Consider the following 19,699-nt stretch of genomic DNA (forward strand, 5'->3'; position numbering starts at 1 on the left):
ATTCCTGGAAAACCATTAGCCTGCCCATATGCGTCGCGGTAGACATTTTACATCTTTTATAATATAATACGTATAATATAATCATTAAATAAATATCATATATGATCATATTATTATTTAAAAAAAAATTTTTTTAATGTTTCGTAACCGCGGTGTTATGGATTAAATGTAAAATAATAATGTAAAAAGTGCATATTGCTTGTCTAAACAAAAATATTCGGGCAAGAAACAAATACGGTATAATAATTAATGTTCATAAAATAAATACAGACGCATCAGAAGCATTACCTACAGAATATTTCGGTAATTTCGAGATTTTATCAGCTAGAGTTGTATCAGTTAAATCGATTAAAATTAAGTTAAAGGTTATTAACTTTTTAACTTTATTATTTAATCAATATATAATAAGTATAAGAGCTAACGAGCCTGACTAAGTCTTTATCATGAAAATAAACTTTAATAAGTATTCAGATATAACAATATATAATACAATTTTATCATTTGGACATACGTCTGTATTAGACTTATTTTATTTGTTTATTATTCAGCGATATGCTAATCGTTCTAAGAAATGTTCTTGTCTCTCGAAGCTCTAGCTTCACTTACTTTTTTTTAGATAGAGAAGCCAGACAAATAGTTTTGCTGATTTTATAATTATGAGCACATGTTATTTTCTTTCGCAAACAGTTAGAGGATTAACACTTCTTCTAGAGTATTCAACGGATTTAAAAACTTTTACAGAAATGAATGAGAGATAGAGAGATAGATAGAAAGGAGACAGAGAAAAATATAATAGAGAACGGAGAGAGAGAATTTATGTTGACATATTTTTATATAAAAATACTATCCAGAAAGAGTATAAACAAGTTAATGCATTTTAGGCGATTTAGGAAGCACGCAGGAATTGTTGGATTCGCCTCTTTTTTACACAATTCTACTTGCTAAATCCAAAAAAAAGATTATATTCAAATTAGTATTATAGTATTCGGGAAATATAATTTTAGAATACATTTTAACAGAAAAGAGAAGTAATTTATCATTTTATCCAGCCATGTCTGAAAATTTTTCTTTGTTTTTATAAAAATATGTTTCAACATTACCTAAGCTCTGATTTTCACTTCTTCTGACATTTTAATGGATTGACTTACACATTGCTGACTAATACATGATATCCTACTATATGCAACACATGATTTTTACGAATTTTTATTAAATTATGACGAGTCTATGGCTTTTTATTTTTATTTTTATTTTCATTATGATTGACGTTTTTTGTTATTTGAATTCTTGTTTAACAGCGCTGATGATAATCCGCTGGTAGATCGAAATATTCGCTTTTAACCTTTGCAAATATAATATATAATTTTCGAAATAAGCAATAATATTTTTACCAGAAATGACAAGACATTATATCATGATTTTCACTATGATTTTCACTTTGAAAAATTAGATTTTATTATAATAACATTTCACGTATCACGGATACTCTAATTCGTTTTATTTATGATGAACGATGATAATTTAAGCTGTAATGCGCTCCTCAGCCACGATTTCTTAGCTGTCGTTAAAATGTCCGGATGGTAGTCCCGAATTTATCTATAGAAAGCATAACACAAGCTCGGAGAGATGCTCGAAATAAAGTTACACCTGCGAATTTATATTTAGCTGCTTTTGAATAATCTTGGCATTATATTTATTCCTACGGATAAAACTGTTTTTTCTTTCGGTAGTCTTCAAACGCGTAGTATGCTAAACTTAAAAGAGGCCTGACAAGTATCCATACAAATGCAAAATATCAAGCTTCAATAATACATTAATTCGACAAATATACACGGAAGATAATGCCCTTTAATTGCATTAATGTTTACAATAAAAAGTGTTACATTGAGATATATTTTACCCCTCTGGAAAATGTTGCGTCATAAATATAAAAAAATCATTTCACTATTATCAAAGAATATGTGTTATTAAACATATTTCTATATAAATGTTAGTTGTTTCTATAAATATATATAATAAAATAATATAAATAATATATATTTACATAAAAATCAAGTAGTATTTTTTTATATTCCATGTATAAAACATAACTTTACAGGCACAGAATTACATTGAGTTCTAGTAATGCTTTTCTTCAATACCACATAATTTTTCTACATGAGCATGTCCGGTGATAAAACTTTTACCTGCATTTAGAGTTGCTCGACTCTTGATTGCCACTAATAAAAAACGATCACATCAGTGAACGATGAAGAGACGCAAGAACGGTCACAATTGTACGCTCCGCCGCGGAATGTCAAAGATACCGATCGACCGCTCCTGTCACGAAGCTTTATAATTCTCTAAAAGCCGCGCTTCTCTTTCTCTCTTTTACGTCGCTCATGCGTATACACTGGCACGCGCAGCGTCCACGTGTGCAACGATGACGTAACACGTACGTTGACGGCTCGATCGTGCTTCACGTTTGCACGTATACATACGTATGTTTCTGAGCGTTAATTTTCGCGCAGTGTGGACGAGACCACGAAACAATAACGAAACTCGCAAAATTAAAGGATGCTCACGTAACCGCGACGACCTAATCCCGCCTTTTAGAAAGGACTTGCGAAGTGTGACTCAGAATCAACTGATTAACTGTAATAGTAACTGTAATAGTAACTTTAAAAAGATTTTTCTAAATATATACACTTATAATATAATTAACTTCTATGTATGTACGTATAATATTTGTATTAAAATACACAGAACATGACATCCATTAAATGTCCATATACAACTTCCATAGTTTCATACAATAGCTATCTCCACAGTGAAAGCTAGATCTCTAATAAAGATTCATACTATATCCATGATAGATGTCCTCTACAAATCCATCATCGACGTCCATCTATTAAATATCTATTATGGATATAAAATAAACTTGATATACGGCACCGCCGATAGATGGAGACAGCAATGTTTTATTTCTCGTGTTTAAAATGGAATAAAAGCCGCAGCATTATGAGATTTTTTATTCATATTTTAATGAAATAATTCTTTGAAGGAGACGCTCCAAAATTGATTTTGAAAATAAATGAGATGTTGTTTTGACAGTTTTATTAAGTTTTATGTAAAAATTAATTCAGGAATTTGATGTCCTTATAAATGTTACAGTCATTTGTGTTTTATTATATGTTGTGCTTGGGATATAACGTATAACATTCAAAAACATTTACGAATAATATCTAAGAATATCTAAAAGAAGTCGAGTGAAAATATGAAATGCGGAATATGGATGTTTAAAGGAGAATTTTTAATTTTGCTCTATGACGAACATCTAATGGATATCTATAGAGATTTTTGTTCTATATGGAGATTCCCTTAGTAGTTGGAATTGGTTTGTATATAATTAACTTCTTGCATGTCATAAACAGTCTGTAGTCATAAAGCAAAATCAATGCGAGCCATACACAGTTGGAAAAGTTGTGTGAAATTTAGCATATTTTATACATGTCTCAAACAGTCCACTTAAATTATTGTATTAATTTATCGTAAGATGAATATGTTAAAAATAACACAAATATATACAAAAATTTACACAACAAATGAAACACTGACACAATTTGTAAACAAACTATGGAAGCATTTTTTCAGTTAAATTAACATATATTTTATTCATTTATGTTAAAATTTGCGTTTTAAAACACAGTATTTGCTTACTTATTTATAAATAATGCTATTTTGACACTAAAAAATGTTGAATATAAATTTAACACAAAATCTAAAAATAACATAATCATATTATGTTAAATTAACACTCGATATGTTAAAAATTTCAACAAAAACTTGAGTGGACCGTTTCTAACACAAATACAAAATGTTTTTTTACTGTGTATGTAAAGTTCGTATTGACCGACGTAGTTTCTTTGAATTCAATATTAAAATATATTAATATTTATTAATATAATTTTTTTATATTACTACATAAAAATATCATTCACAATATCATGTACATACAGAAAATGATTTATTTGTTTACGGCTTTAGTAATAAAGCATTCCCTCCACAGTGCTCTACAGAGTGATGCGTCCAACTTACACAAGGGAAGTGTAAATTGCCGCCTTCAGCCCTTCAGTGTTTAGGTCGCCGCAACCTATAGGGAAGTGTTTTGTTTGCGTTAAACTACTCCGGGACAGCGCGAACGCAGTCCCGACTAACAAAAATTATACGCCCGAGATACCCACTTTAGGGGTATTCGCAAGGGTCAGCTCGACCGTAGTGCAATGGAAGAGCCTCGCCCTGGAGGAACCGCCTTGCTGATCACGGTAGCCTCTGCGCCAGGTAAGTATGCTTTTATCACCGTGCGAGCCCTTAATATTAGCCACTCCGAAAATCTTAAATACGAGAAACTAACAACAAAATGCGCCACATAGCGACTAAATGTTCAATTAAACGTGCCTTCTAGCCAGTCGTTAAATCGAAACCAGTTGGACACAGTGGCTCTCCCTGACTCTCTTTTCCTAGCAATAATTCTGAATGTATCCGCGTTATATTTAACCTTATAAATAATTAACATAAAAAGAAATATAAAAATAAACTTTTTTTCAATCTTGATATCATTATTCCTCCCCATGAAGTTATCAACTTGATTTGATATGTAAGATTCTACTGTCATCTCTATGTCAAATAATTGACAATAGAAAAAATTATACACTGAACTCTTTTTTGTCTCAGCATTATTGTTTTTCCATATGAATTTATCGTATTATAATTGATTATTATAATGATTGATTTGAAATACATATAAAATTCTACTATTTCCCTCATATAAAAAATAATTAAATACAGAAAGAATACAAAATAATAAAATTTTTTAATCTCACAATCACATTGTCTCTTATCAATTAACTGATTTGTGAAATATAAAAATCTATTGTTACCATGTCATAATGATATCTTTAATTTTTACTTATGTATAAAGCTTTTTTTCAATTTTGTATCTTATACTTAAAATACCGTTTAAATATCAATTAAAATAAAAAAACGACTTCATACTTTTGTCTTCGCAAATTAAAAAATGATATTTTTCATTTTCCTATTAAGATTTTGAATTTCCTATCAAAATTCAAAAATTCAATTCATAAAATACAACTTAATAAATGTAATTGAATTTAACACTCTTTTAATGAGTATATTCTTATTTTACTTTTTATTCGTAAATACACGTTTCTTTATATAAATTATATATATATATATATATAAATTATATAAATTATATATATAATTATAAATATCTAAAAACAAATCTAAATTATAATTCAATATATATCTCATTTTATGAATATTATAAGTATATTAATAAGACTTAATTTAAATTAATTAAATGTATTTTTTAAATGTACTTTTCCTACTTTCAATTAAAAGAATTGTCTAAAAAAACAACTCAAGAAAAGTATAACATCGAGCTGTAAATTTTATAATAATACTTAAGAAAGGAAAAGATAGAAACAAAAGGCAAACTCGACGCTCATACTCAGCACAACTCACCTGAAAAGGATTCTGATCTTTGACATCGGTATAGAATATCTGCGACTCCTTGCCGTACCAGCGATCTTGCGAATATATTGAGTTGATCCTCATATCAGTTCCATTCCCCGATACTCCCTTCAGTATCTTGTCCTCTCTAGCATTCTCCACAACCTGGCCAAACATCTTATCCGTGTTCAGCAGGAACTTCGGGTTCTCCGTCGTATGCACTCCATACTCGTACGCGAAATTTTTCTTGGCACCGATATCGCGGAGACTCATCCTATTCACGATCGGATAAATCTTTACGTTCTGCGGCCTCAGAAGCGACTCCCGGAGCAGGAGAGTGGACGCGTCCAGGTGTCTGTCCCGATGATTGTTCCCGTTCTCTCTCAGGATCGCATCCTTATTACTATTACTCATCAGCTTGTCTAATTTCTCGCAGGAGCCCGCGTCGGCTAATTTACTTCTGCAATGTTTGCAGTCCTTTTTCCTGCGTCTGCGATTCGGCCGGCGATCGGACTGCGTCACCGAGACGTCTCGCGACGAGTCTTCGTTCGTCTGAGGCGACGAGGACACATTCTCTGAAACGTCCCCGGAGAGGGGAAGTGTCGGGAGATCGCGAGATTTCCCAAAGGTTTCCTCAGATTCATCTTCACTCGTCTTGGACAAGGGTGTGGTGCTGTCGTATTTCGTACTGCCTCTAATTGAGGAGAATAACGAACTTTGTGAGAAGAGCCTGTCGGTCACGGGGGACGATGACTCGTTGATCCAAGCTTGCTTAACGAAATCGATCGATCGGCGATCCCCAATTTCACGAGGATCTGGAGATTCGTCGGGGCAAGACGTCTCGGCAAGCTCGCAAGTATCGGTTCCCGCGTCGGTTCCCGCGTCGGTTCCCGCTTCAGTTCCCGCGTCGGTTGCCGCGTCGGTTCCCGCGCCGATGGCGATGTCCTCGTATACGTGGCCTTCAGAATACGGTGTTGTCCTCGCAACAACGGACTCATCTGTCACGTTGTTCGTATCCGCGCGAAGCTGCTGATCGCGACGAGATTCGAGTGTGGACTGCTCTTCTACTGCGCGCGACTGGTCCTCCTCGTAACCTTGGTTCTCCATCGGAAACTAAAGAAAAAAAGACAATTACAAAAATTTTAATTCTTAATACATTAAATGCTCCGATTTTATTTACGATTTTTCGAAATATTCCCGCTTTTTAAACTTTATCGCGGAATAATCAATGTGTTATTAAAACTATTAGGTCGGATTAACTGAATCACGTATCTGAGATTGGAAGGTTTAATGTATATTATTTATCATATATATTACATTGTCATAATAGATTATCACACTGGATTCAGACTGAACTCGATAAGTGAATTTCCTGAGAGTTAAAATAAAAACAAAGGTATTCTCTACCTCTTACAAAAATAAGCTATGTGTCTGTTTTGTCTTAAATTAATGTTCTTTTTCTTAGAGACGCATGTCTATTAAGTCTTTTACGCATTCCTTATTTGAATTATGATTGTAATAATATCCACGCGACATGTGTAACTCATAAAATGAACAACGAAAGAAAGCGAAGAAAAAGACAAAAAGAGGGACGAAGTTGCAAGGGAGAGGTTGAATTGAGCATCTCGTTGGGAAGCATCCTCGCGATTGTCGCAATTATCACAACTTGACTCTCCGATTGATCCCTGCCGGACTCGTGACGTCATCGAGACCGTGCCTGTGGGACCGTTTCTTCTTAATTCGTCCGTTGATGCTTATAGTGATACGCCTAGATTTCCGCAATCTCACACGTGGGTAAATATATTTCCCCATTCGATCAGAGATAACCAAACAAACTATTTCCTTCGTCCTCCATCGCCGTGCATTTCTACATTCTCGATAAGGAATTTTCACATCCCAATAAGTAAAATTTTTAAAATAAGATTTCAAAGATTTCAAAGTTAATACTTTTTCGAGTCAACATTTTTGAAATTATAACTGTAAATAAGTAGATAAATAATAGACTAACATATTTTTTTAGACTTTCATTGTCAGTTATTACAACACACGTCGTAACAATTAAATTACTACTGTCTTTAAAGCTCACTTTAAATGATTTAAATATGTAACTCGTCAGAGTTCAAAATAGAAATTTGTTTATAATTTCATGTGCCACGTAATACAAAAAATATTCAAAGACTCAGAATACTCTTATTATTTCAATTGAACATACATACGCATACATCAAAATACAATTAAATATATAAAACACAATACAACAAAATTATAAATTTTAAAATATTAAATGCAAGTTACTTAAAAAAATTTTTTTTATAAAATTTATAAAAACTTAAGTTTCGATTAAAAATGATACATCCCATCATTATATTACATTTTTCCAAATTATATTAAATTATATTAAAAATTTTTAACTTAATTAAAGATACCAATTCTTTAAAATCAAAGCTATAAGCTACAAATAAGAAATTTTATTTTTCACATAAAAAATATTTGCATTAATTCAATTCAAAATTTCATAATATGTTTTATTTGAAATATTTATTTATAAAATTAGTTTTAATGTATTAAATTCAATTAATTTAATACATACATATTTTTTTACATATACACACAACGAAATAGGAAATAGTTTATCCGGTTTATTGCCAATTTAGCATCGAGATGAGAATTATCTTTACTTTCGCGCGCGATTATTTTTTATTAAAATTTCTCTCTCAATCTCACATCGCGTTCTCATTAACGCTGAAACGTTCCACGTACCTATGGGTTTCAATGATGACAGGCGAGCACTCGGTTGCGAAGGATGCTTTCGCGAGGTCGACGCGGCACAAAGGGCCCATTCACTAATAAATACAATTAGCGCGTCGCCGCGCGCACGAGACGCGGTATCGGAGATTATTCAGTTGCGCCAGCAATTCCCGACATTCCCGTTAGATTAATCCCGATCGGCCGTCGCATTAGGAACCAATCGCGGCGATCCGATTAATTCCATGGTGATTCAGCCGCGCGCGCGTTCTTGCGTCCGCGATGACGCACCCAGGAAGCGCGGTGTGCCGCGACGCTCGCGTACTTTTCGCGAGGGAAAACGTCATCGACGGGCGACGCGGTGAAAATTTTAATAAGCGAAGGACATACGCGAACGTGCATGCCATGGCCATACATTATTCACGATCGTTGCACTCTCGCGAACGTTCGATGTAACCGCAGGCAATTCCCGTGAAAACGCGCTTGATTCCCTTCAGACTACGAAACGTGCAGAATGTCCTCGACCGATTGCAACTTTTCTCTAACAGTAAATACTGACTAGCTCGATAGAAATTCATTGAGGGAATAATATTGAGAGTTCTATAAAATTTCACGCAAAAGACACATTTATTAATTATTCTAAAAGACATAAAATTTTAAGATAATTTTTTTTATAAAAATTATTTTCGAAAAAATTAAATTTTGATTAAAAACGTTTTGTTTACCAACAAAAATTATAATATTTAATTACCACTATTATTACCATTATTTTTTTATTCTCTTATGTTTTCGCTAAGAATCTTTCTGTTCTAAGAAATAAATTTTGATCGAAAACATGTTTACCAACAAAAATTATAATATTTAATTACCACTATTATTACCATTATTTTTTTATTCTCTTATGTTTTTGCTAAGAATCTTTCTGTTCTAAGAAATCAAACGTGATTCATTTTCTTGATACTAGAATATTATTTCACCATGCGTTTGAAAGTCTAGTATAAGAATATCGTCTCAAAATTGATAATAATTTTCTTGCACTCTATCTAAAACGTCTATTCATCGATTGATTCAATGCGTATCCTTTATCTTTATACGTATACATGCAACAAAATGATAATTTACTCGTTTTACAGTAGACGTGAGATAAATGCAAAAGTACGCAGACGGTAAGCACGCATAGCGTAGACAAAGCACGTAGACTAATTTTAAAGTCTGTGAGCAAGCAGACTTTGCTTACATATCGCATATTTCGACCGGTCACATCAAAGTACCGTCGGCGTTCCTCAACGCGCCAACGTGACACGATGGTTATTTTTAATCCTTTCTCATTCTCCTTTTTATGTGAAAGAGTCTCCTTAGATGCACACCTTTAAATTTCTCACTATTTATTTAACTTATTTATCTTACCTATTCAATGTAAAAAAGCTACGGATCAGAAACTGCTAGTTTTGTTAGCGATCTTTTCTTTGCTCTTTCTTCTCTTTATACGGATCTCTATAATGCAATTCTCGCGACCGATGCAGTAGAATGTTGAAAACATCTTTATTTTAGCATCGAATAATAAAAAAAATCAATAATATAAATCTTGTAGCATGTATAATTTTTAAGAGACGACAATTTTACAGGGACAGTTATTACAATCCATATTGTTATACACAAGTACAAGTATATAAATGTAGAAGCATAAATTGTATACTTCACACACATCTATAACATGATACAAATTCCTGTTCCACGATCTTTGAAAAATCGCGAGATACATAACACATTGCGTATTTTTTATTGTTTTTATAGAATCGATTTAAAACGACTTGCAATCCTCGTGTTTTATTCAACATAACTAAGAAATGTCCGAAGGACGAAACCCCTCCTTTTCCTCCTGTGTTTCCTGCGATAGACATTCAATGAGCTATCATTAAGATCATTACATACGATTGCTTCTCTTCAGCTTGCCAGGTATACTTTTTAAGCCACGGACGGTTTTCCTCCTCTGCCTTTCTTAACTCACAATTTTTTTTTCTGTACAAGAAAATATCTTGTGTACACTATAGAAGTCATATCACGATTACGATTAATATCGTAACTAACGTTTAATTATCCGAAGAAATATCGTTGCTCTTTCTAAGTTCCTTTACGTTTTTCTTTCTTAATTTATTCATCATTTTTATCTAAAGGTATATTTTCAATTTAAAGAGAGATCTGTACGTGTTACTAATCCTTAATTTTTTTAACAATAAATATAGCAGTTAAACTACTATAATTCTGTTGAATTAAAAAGTTAACAATTAAATTTAATTCGGCGAATAAAGCGAGGTTGACAAATTTAACTAGAAAAGTTCGACAATCTAAAAATGCCTAAAAATCTTTATAAACACAAAGTAACTTTGCAGAAATAAAGTACATGTGAATTTAATCATATAGTAATTTTTTGATTCAGTTGATAAATAGTTCTAAAAGTGAAAATATCTTTAAAAAATCCTACTTTCCATATTTAAATCTCAGGAACTATAAGAGATATTGAAAAATTTTGTATTAAATACAAAAATTCATTATTTTTTTTATGACCTGTAACAATATAACAAAAGATTAAAATTTTTTTATGTTTCTTTTACTATCTTCTTAATAGGAAAATTTTTAAGAGAAAATTATTTTTCGATTAATACCCAACATAAAATACAAAATATGTCATAATACTTTTATAATCTTGTATATAAATTGGAAATTTTTTATTGATAATTGTTTAATATAAAATTACTTCTTAATGTTTAAGAATCTATGTATCTATATATATTTATAATATTTATTTCTATTTATACAATATATTTTTATATATTTATTCAAATAGAAAATTGCTATATAATTAGGTTCATATGTATTCTATTTCTGTAAATTCTCCAATTTTCAATTGCCAAATCTTCCTTGTAAATTGCAGACACGGTGTATGAAAAGGCGCGAGACAATTCTGGAGCATCCTGTATCTGTGTGTGCAGAAGAATGTATGCCACTTTCACTATATCGTAACGTATGTTTACGACGTGATGATGTTACTTTAAGCCACATTGTGCGTCAACAAACGGATAATTACGGGATATTAAGAATAATCGCTGTCAGGGCAGCTCGCCCGTTCGCTCGAGAGGGATACGAATAAATACTGTGCGTTTACACACTGTAACCCCATTGTTATTCGCAGCGCATGCATGAAGGACGAAACGGAAGCAGGGTCGCTCTTCTCGTTCTCTTTTTGTCCGATCGTGACTCCGGAAGTCACCAGGTGCATCCCGCGCCTGGTATGAAAAACGCGTTGTTGCGAATACCGATAATGAAGATGTAGCCCGGCTGGCTAATTACTTTCCGTACTTCTCTGAACGAAGAAAAAGCGTGCAGGTTATTTCGTTTAAGGTTCAAGATTTTTTCGGAAGCTTTGAAAATGAAAAAAGAATATCAATTTAAAGAAACGATTGCAGAAACGTCTGCAGAAAATAATTCGATCATTCTTGGAACAAAAATATTCTTGCTTGTGTTATCTTCATTGACGTTTGGTAAGGTTTGAGAAGAAATTCTCAAATCTTACCAGCAGCTCTTCTCTAAAAAGAGAAGACGGAATCAAGGGGAGTTTACAACAAAACCCTACAAAACAATGACGAGGAGTCCTGTATAATCAACATGTTCAACAATAAGACACGGTACATCGATAATGGATGCTAGAAGGAGCGTTCGATAAAGTCGAAATTCAAGTAGATGGACCGTCTATGAAAGCCCATTGAATGTAATGAGGGACGTACGTTATAATTTACAGGCCGTAATGAGTGATATTATCAATAAACGGGTAGCATACAGCTCCAAGGCCTACGGCGGCTTCTGCATCGCTGAAGGTCCGCAGGCGCCGATCGGTCGCTCGTACTAATGGTTAATTACTTCTCATGTACGCTTATAGGGATGCCGTCTCTCCTTACGTCAAGTGGTGTCCAATTTATCGCGCGGAACGAGTTAAACGACCGACGAAGAAATGCTTCTGCCGACGCGCCCTGCAACGAGCAGCCATCGTTTTCCCGTCGACTGCTTTTTTTCCGGATCAACGATCACACGAACGATCGTCGCAGCGTTCAATTTCAATTTCTGTAGATCGTTGGGCAAGATGTCTCGTGTTTGAGAACATCCAGTGAAAATGAAATATTGAGAGAAATAATACTTGTTTCAAGCAATGCGGATAACTATGTGTTCTGAAAGTAATTTGCAATTATAAGAGATAAAATAAAGAAATACATAATTTTGATACAATTTAATAACACATGGCGTTATTAAAATATTTAAACAAACTTTAAAATTTATTCTTAAATCAATCAATTCACAATCCATTTCAAACGTGAGAAGTATCACAAAAACATATTTCATTAAAAAATCACGTCTTCATAAAAATGTAAACAGATTTTTATTTTTATGAAAATTCTGAGTGTTAATTCGTTAAAACTAATAATTTTAGAATTTTTTATCAAAAACTTTTGCTAAAAAAATTGTTCCTCTTTGGCACGTTATTAAAGACAATTAAGATCTGTGTTTTGTATTAAAAAAAAAAATTTACAACGCATAACGAACTCGTTCAATTTCAGCTCCAAATTTGTCGCGATTCCTCGCGATAGAAATTATTTCCGGTCCAATGTTCGGCGTAATTGGATCGGTCAGCGATCAATTAGAAACTACTCATTGCAGCGGATACACGTGCCGCGTTACATATTTGAGTGTTAGAAAGTTTCGCGTAGGAGCAACTTAGCTGCAAGGGTCGTTTTGCGAGCGTGGGACTTAGAACTGAGTACCCTTAAAATGATTATGGTCGGCACGTATAATTGTATGCGTGTATACATGGGCGTCGAGTGTATAAGGTAATCTCAGAACAAGTATTACTTGTGTGCAACGCAATTAGCGAGAGAATTAGCCCTATTAGAAAACGCATTTATGTCAAAGATGCAAGAAAATGGTAACAGAATTCTCTCCAGCACTTCATCAATTATCTCTTGTAAAATTTGTAATTTTATTAAAATTAAATAAGTTTATATAAAAATAACGTTGCACAGCACAAATTGAATAAAAAAAAGATAACTCACTAACAATAAACTCATTATACATCATGATTAAAGAATTGTAAGTACCAACATTATATATAAGAATATTACATTTATATATAAGAATTCAATGTTCCAAGTTCAATCACAGTTTCGTCAAAATAGGGAAGTTTTAGAAGATTTCTGAAAAATTTTGCCGGCGCCTTTGCCCTTGGTAAACCTGGTTGTTTGGTCGCACGTGTCACGCCATATGCCGTCGCGCGTTTTCACCCCGTGACTAGCGTACCGGCGTTACGCACCGATCGTCATTATGAGTTGCATCGAGGGCCGTGGAGATAATTAATTGTAAGCTCTTCGACCATGGTGTACGTACGTATCTATATATACACGCTGCAGAACGCGACACCTCGGCAATACGTCACGTCGGCAATACGTTAGCCTCCTAATGAACTTATTTGCCCATATCATGGATACACGCAAATAAAGCCCCATGATGAGCGCGCGTGTGTGTACGATCATTAGATATTATTTGCCAAAGCGCAGGCCAAATATTATATTGTCAAATATTGTCCAAGATTGTTAGAAATCTAAACTCGTATAACTCGTTAAACGTAGGCGACAATTATATATATGGTTAGCAATTAATAAAGACTTGATGCAGCAATATATCTTACGCTTATTGTTCAATCAAGATGATTAAATTAATAATAGATTGTAGTACTGAAAGCGTTATTTTCTCAATTAACGTTTCTTGTACATAACAATTCGTCATAAAGCTTGATTTTTTAGCCCATCTCTATCTTTATCTCTGAAACGTCTTTAATTTACAATTCCAATTAATTACACAATTAATGGATGGCACATCGACAAATTAGAAATAATCGATGTTTCCTTTAAAAAAATATTGCCGAACCAAAAATTGAATATCTCTAATAAATAATACAAACTCTCTTAATACCTTCTTTGAGAAAAGATCGCAAAATCTGCTTAAAACAATGCAAACCTTCGAAATGCAGACTGCAATAATAAAAGTCTTCACATATAAAAATAATCTTATTAACAAATATATATGAGAGAATAACTAAAAATAATTCTTCGTACAAAAAAATCTTAATTTTTTTATCCTACATATACGAAGAAAATTTGTATTGTTTAACAGTCTGTTTTTCCTTATAAAACAAAAATAATGCCGCAGGTACATAGATCTCGTATCACTTGTCGCGAGCTTTCAATTTTATGCGATACGCGAAGAGAATTTCCTTTTAAAATTTACCCTGAAAATTTTGGTAATCGTGAGACATAGTATTTCGACAAATTTTACTGTACACTACAATAAATTTTACTGTGCACTGCAATGAATTGTGGTATATATTTAAAAAAAATAGTGAAAATCATATAAAATTCATCGAAATACTATGTTGTCCTACGATTAACATGATTTTCAGGGTAAATTTTAAAATAAAATTCTCTCCGTGTACTTTCGTTATATACACGTATGTAACTTGCCATTTACATTGTAAATAGCGCGTACGGCACGGTGCAGTGTTTACCATAGTCTAGTTATGACTCCGCAGCGAGAATAGAGGACGAAAGAAAGACCATTCGAACGTGCCCCGCGGACAAGCGCGCGTCCCGCACGAGTTCCACGCCTGAACGAGCGAAACTCGGCTCGATCGCCCCGTGAACGAAAGCGCAAAGAGCGCGAGTCGCATTCCCCTCTCGCCAGAATTATCGTGCGACGCGCATTATTGCGAGATTCTTCGGGAACGATACAGAGCGGCGCGCGCACATCCCGCTCGACATCGAAAAAACAACAATGGTACATTATGCGAGAGCGCTCCTCCGGTCCGCCCTGGCGCAACCGCGAATGCGCCCTCCGAGTCCCTTTGATTCTCCGCGGCTCTTTACGCGCGCTCACTATAATCGCGAACCCGCTTTTTACTGATCGAGAAGAGGCAATTGCCGGCAGTGAATAGTTATGCGAGTCGATCTTGCCGGTGTAAAACTGTCTTCTAGAAAACAATAGCGCACTATATCGACATGATCTGCAAAGTATACTCGAGTGGTGTACTCGCGAAAATGATAATGCTCTCAAAATAATGCTGCTGCTATAGCTTGCTAATTTAACCAATATATATATTTCGATTAAAAATATTATAATAAAATATTAAAAAATATTAAAATAAATCGATTATGCACACGAATTTATAAAAATTAAGCAAATGTTGCTAATAAATTCCTGGTACAAAATTTCACTGACACTTTTATTATATCTTTAATCAAGACATATTCGAATTAAGTAAGCTAACAGCAACATTAAGTTCTCAAATAATGCTGCTATTAACTTACTTAATTTAATCAGTTTATTTAAAGATATTAAAATAAATCGATTATGTACAAATTTATAAAAAATTAAGCTGATATCTATGATTGCTTGTAGAAAATTTTTTAATATCTGTAATCAAGATGTATTGATTAAGTTAGTACGATAGCACTATTTTATAACTGGGAGCAACACTATTATTACTGGCAAATATAATTAGCAGTCTTAACAAATTTTTGGATGTCCGCGTAGTAATTAACAACGTTTGCTGACAACGCAAAACGTGGATGTCAGCGAATTTTTTTTTTCAACACTATTATTGCTCTCAAAATGATGCTGCCGTTACTAATTCCATCAGTATATCTTAACTAAAGATATTAAAATATCAAATGAATATTGTATATGAGGAATCAACCAGAGAAATTAACTTAATTTTTATAAATTTGTGTAAATAATTATTTTTGTTTCTACGTTTTCTGCTCTAATAAAGGCAAAAGGAATACTCATGATCAGAACAGGTGATTCTCGTTCGGGGATGTAGCTCAGTGGTAGAGCGTTCGCTTTGCATGTGAAAGGCCCCGGGTTCGATCCCCGGCATCTCCATTTTTTTCTTTTATCGGTTATCAGTAGACCAGAAATGTAGTTACAGGTGTAATTGCCAATGATAAGATTACAGTAATCTCAGAAATGTATGCCTCCTGTATATTTTTTTCTTAAATTTGTCGACAGATTCGAAATTTATTTTCTCTTAGCAAATATTCGATGTAAAAGAGATGTTATTGTTTTCAACAACTTTTGACATTCTATTTTATTTATCTTCGTCATTAATTCTGGAATATACTTCCTAATTGCCAAGAATATTTCCAAATTCTAAGTACACAAAGAACTTAAATTATTACAAACATTAAAATTAAGCAAAAAAAAATTTTTTTATCTATATATGTATATCTACATATACGTATATCTATGAAATTTAATTTGAGTAAAACTTAAGAATCTCAGTTGTCTATAATGCAGAAAATATACTTCTAATTCTTCCTAATGCCTATTATATAATCCCTGTCATCCACAATTATCATTATTAAAAATAATTGTAACATTATATACATTGTGTATATTCTGCGAAACAGACCCATTCATGACAACTCTTTTCACATTTCTTGAGAAATCTCCAAAATGACGCGTTTCACAATACAAATACACATGTATTCAATCTGTTAATACAAATACGAATTAGAGTTTAATAAGAATTTATTTTCTAAAAAGTGATACACAAAGAGAAAAAAAAATATTCGCTGACACGTTTTGCGCTGTCAGCAAACGTTGTTAATTACTACGCGAACATCCAAAAAATTTGTTAAGACTGCTAATTATATTTGCCGATAATAACTTTGTCGAGAGTCTGCAATGTATTACATTATAATGACATTGTTCCTTCATAACAGCAAAATGTATTTAGTTTAGGATAAACTCTATTTAACAGCTAACTAAATTTGCTGGAAATCCGTTCTATGGACAAATTCACTCAGCAAGATTATTCGACAAAACAGATTGGACTTGTGATATCAAGTAGTTGGTTCATAATAGAGAAATTTGATTGCTTTTATATTAAACACATAGTAGCAATCGCGATTTCGCTGCAAAAATAAAATCTTCTGCGTGTATTTTTTTTCTTATGCCTCGTCGTTATTAATATCAATGTCGCAACGTCATTGATCAAGTATAGCACTGTTTTGCACGCGATTTTTTCAGAACTACTTCGAATCGTTTCGCATTTCGCTACTACAGGAAGAACAAAGATAGGAAAGGGAGGCGTAGGAGGAAGAGGACGGGGGGGAGGGGGAGAGCAGGCTACTTAACGGAACGCCGGAACGAATCTCGAAGGCCCTGTGGGTTCGGCATGTGGCTTATTATATCCGCTAATAAGCGCAGTATATCGCGTCGATTATCCGCTAAGTATAGGGTCCAAGCCAAAGGGCTATCGGCATCGGCCGTTGGGCCGATGACTGCACGTCACTGGCATGCACACAGCCGTAATTCATACACGGTTGGCTATATAATGGCCGGTGCCCGTGCTGCTGCCCGTCTACGTATATATTTCTGGCCACTCGTCCCGCGAGTGGGAGCGGGACGAATAAATCATAAAATTTATAACTCGCGTCGCTGAGAAAAAAAAAGACAACAAAAAAAATATCGCGGCGCGGAACCGGACGGCTAGAGAGACGGGAGAGCGTGCTTGCGTGCGAACGAGGCCAACGTGAGGAAAAACGTCCTCTTAGAATCCGATCTTCTCATTCTTGAGCCGCGGGGTGGCTTAACGGACGTTTACCCAGCCTCCTCCTATAAAAAGAGAGGGAGACGAACTCCTGTCCGGAGTCACGGTTCGAGAACTTGCGGGCTTTGACAGCTCATAATAGCTCCTGATGTAACGAGCCGTTCGTATTCAAGCGGAAACCGCTTAAAGTTAAACCTGTTAAACCAGGAAACTTAAACTCGCGAAGTATATATATTCCGAGATTAAAATCGCATTCCGAATGTTTTTTTTTTTTTTTTAAGAGAATTTTGCGAAGGGCGAGCAACGCCAAAATAAATCCGATAAGTCACTGATAAACACAAACAGACCTGCCACGATTACCGGGGGATTAAGCGGAGGTTTTTTTAAACGAAAACAGATGCCCACACGACGTCTGTGTACTTTAAGCGTATCCGGTTAACGTGCCCGATATCAACGCTTATCGGTTGCACGTTGCGGAACGCGCCTTGGTGCATCGAACTCGATACTAATTTTAACGGTTAGCCCATAGCCAGAGACCCCATTTATTTTCATTCCAACGCATCCCTTTATAATTGACTTCTTAACATCCACGTTTGTCCATTTTACGCAGTTTTATTTTACACGTGCGAAGAATATATAATACGAGCCACCCGGAAGCCAAACTAATCGACTCCACTTTCTGCAAATTTCTTAATTTTAATATTAGAGCACGGTCAGTTTATAGATTCTGTTTACTATTCATTTTTCACGGAATTGATCAATTTAGCCGAGAGTCTGACATGAGACATCCGTTTTACGAAACTGAGAGGTATCAGCCGTTATTTATTTTTGCCTTGGTATTTCGTTTGGCGATCCAAAAATAAGCGATATAAAATGAAGTTTAATAATATTTAACTTCCCGTCACATTCCTCGCTCGATCGCTCGCGGGTGTATGACATGGCACGCTATTACAATCGAAGGGCGCAATACGCTCCGATTTCCATTTGGTTCGCATGCGGGGTGTCTCATAAAACTGGGACACGTCTGGGCAGAGCGGCAAGATCCCGCGGTCTCTTTAGCCAAGCGTTTTTCCATTATCGCGGGTCGCGGGTCGCGCGGGCCGCGTTTGCCGGTGACGCGGAATTCTTATGCAAATAGAAGGGGGCATCCCGAGCGAAGCTCGGGAAAGGTAACCACGGCCGAGCGCGGTCGACGTACAAAGGGATCGGAACAAACGTGCCGGCCAGCTGACAATGCCACGGAAGAAAAGAACCGGGCGGTCGTTACGCTCGGCCGCGCTTACGGCGGTTTTTATTTACACCTGGCGCGCGTATTGCCCTGCACTTTACCATCGACGACGCCCACGCGTCTACACGGGGACATGTCCATCTCCGATGTGTCACCTGAGAACTGTCGTGCGATCATTTCTGACTCGCATTCAAAACAAAACGCCACTCCTTTCCCGTACAGCGAGATCGAACGGGTGAATCCGCAAAGAGATTTATAACTATGACTCATGATAAATAATTATACTTTAGCTCAAAAGTACAAAAAAAATGCCATTTTCGACACTTTTAGATTCAATTTTCTCAAAAACGTGACGTGTTAGAGCAATTTCATTTACGAGTTCATTTTCAGCGATAAAAAATCTACAAGAATCACTTTGAATCCTGTTCGTGGTCTAGAACAAAAAATTTGTTAGTAGCGGGTCTCACGTTCGATCCCTCATTCCACAGATTTTAAATTCGTAATATGCGTAAAGCAGCCGCAGAGACCGTAGAGAGTCCTTGACCTCCAAATTGGGA

At 34.7% G+C, this 19,699-nt stretch overlaps 1 protein-coding gene and 1 non-coding gene across 5 annotated transcripts in view; one reads left to right on the plus strand and one right to left on the minus strand.

Moving 5' to 3' along the window:
* LOC105459167 overlaps nt 1-19,699 on the minus strand; it is a 38,275-nt gene that overhangs the window by 7,553 nt on the left and 11,023 nt on the right. For all 4 annotated transcript variants that reach the window (XM_011704954.1, XM_011704955.1, XM_011704956.1 and 1 more), the window contains one exon: nt 5,527-6,627. In XM_011704954.1, coding sequence (XP_011703256.1) covers nt 5,527-6,621 — 1,095 coding nt within the window. In that variant the 5' untranslated portion in view covers nt 6,622-6,627. The remainder of the gene's footprint in view (nt 1-5,526; nt 6,628-19,699) is intronic.
* On the plus strand, nt 16,171-16,242 carry Trnaa-ugc. Its single transcript has one exon. It is a non-coding gene; the product is annotated as a tRNA-Ala (tRNA).

Source organism: Wasmannia auropunctata, unplaced genomic scaffold, assembly GCF_000956235.1.
Source record: "Wasmannia auropunctata unplaced genomic scaffold, wasmannia.A_1.0 LD334204.1, whole genome shotgun sequence".
Taxonomy (NCBI): domain Eukaryota; kingdom Metazoa; phylum Arthropoda; class Insecta; order Hymenoptera; family Formicidae; genus Wasmannia; species Wasmannia auropunctata.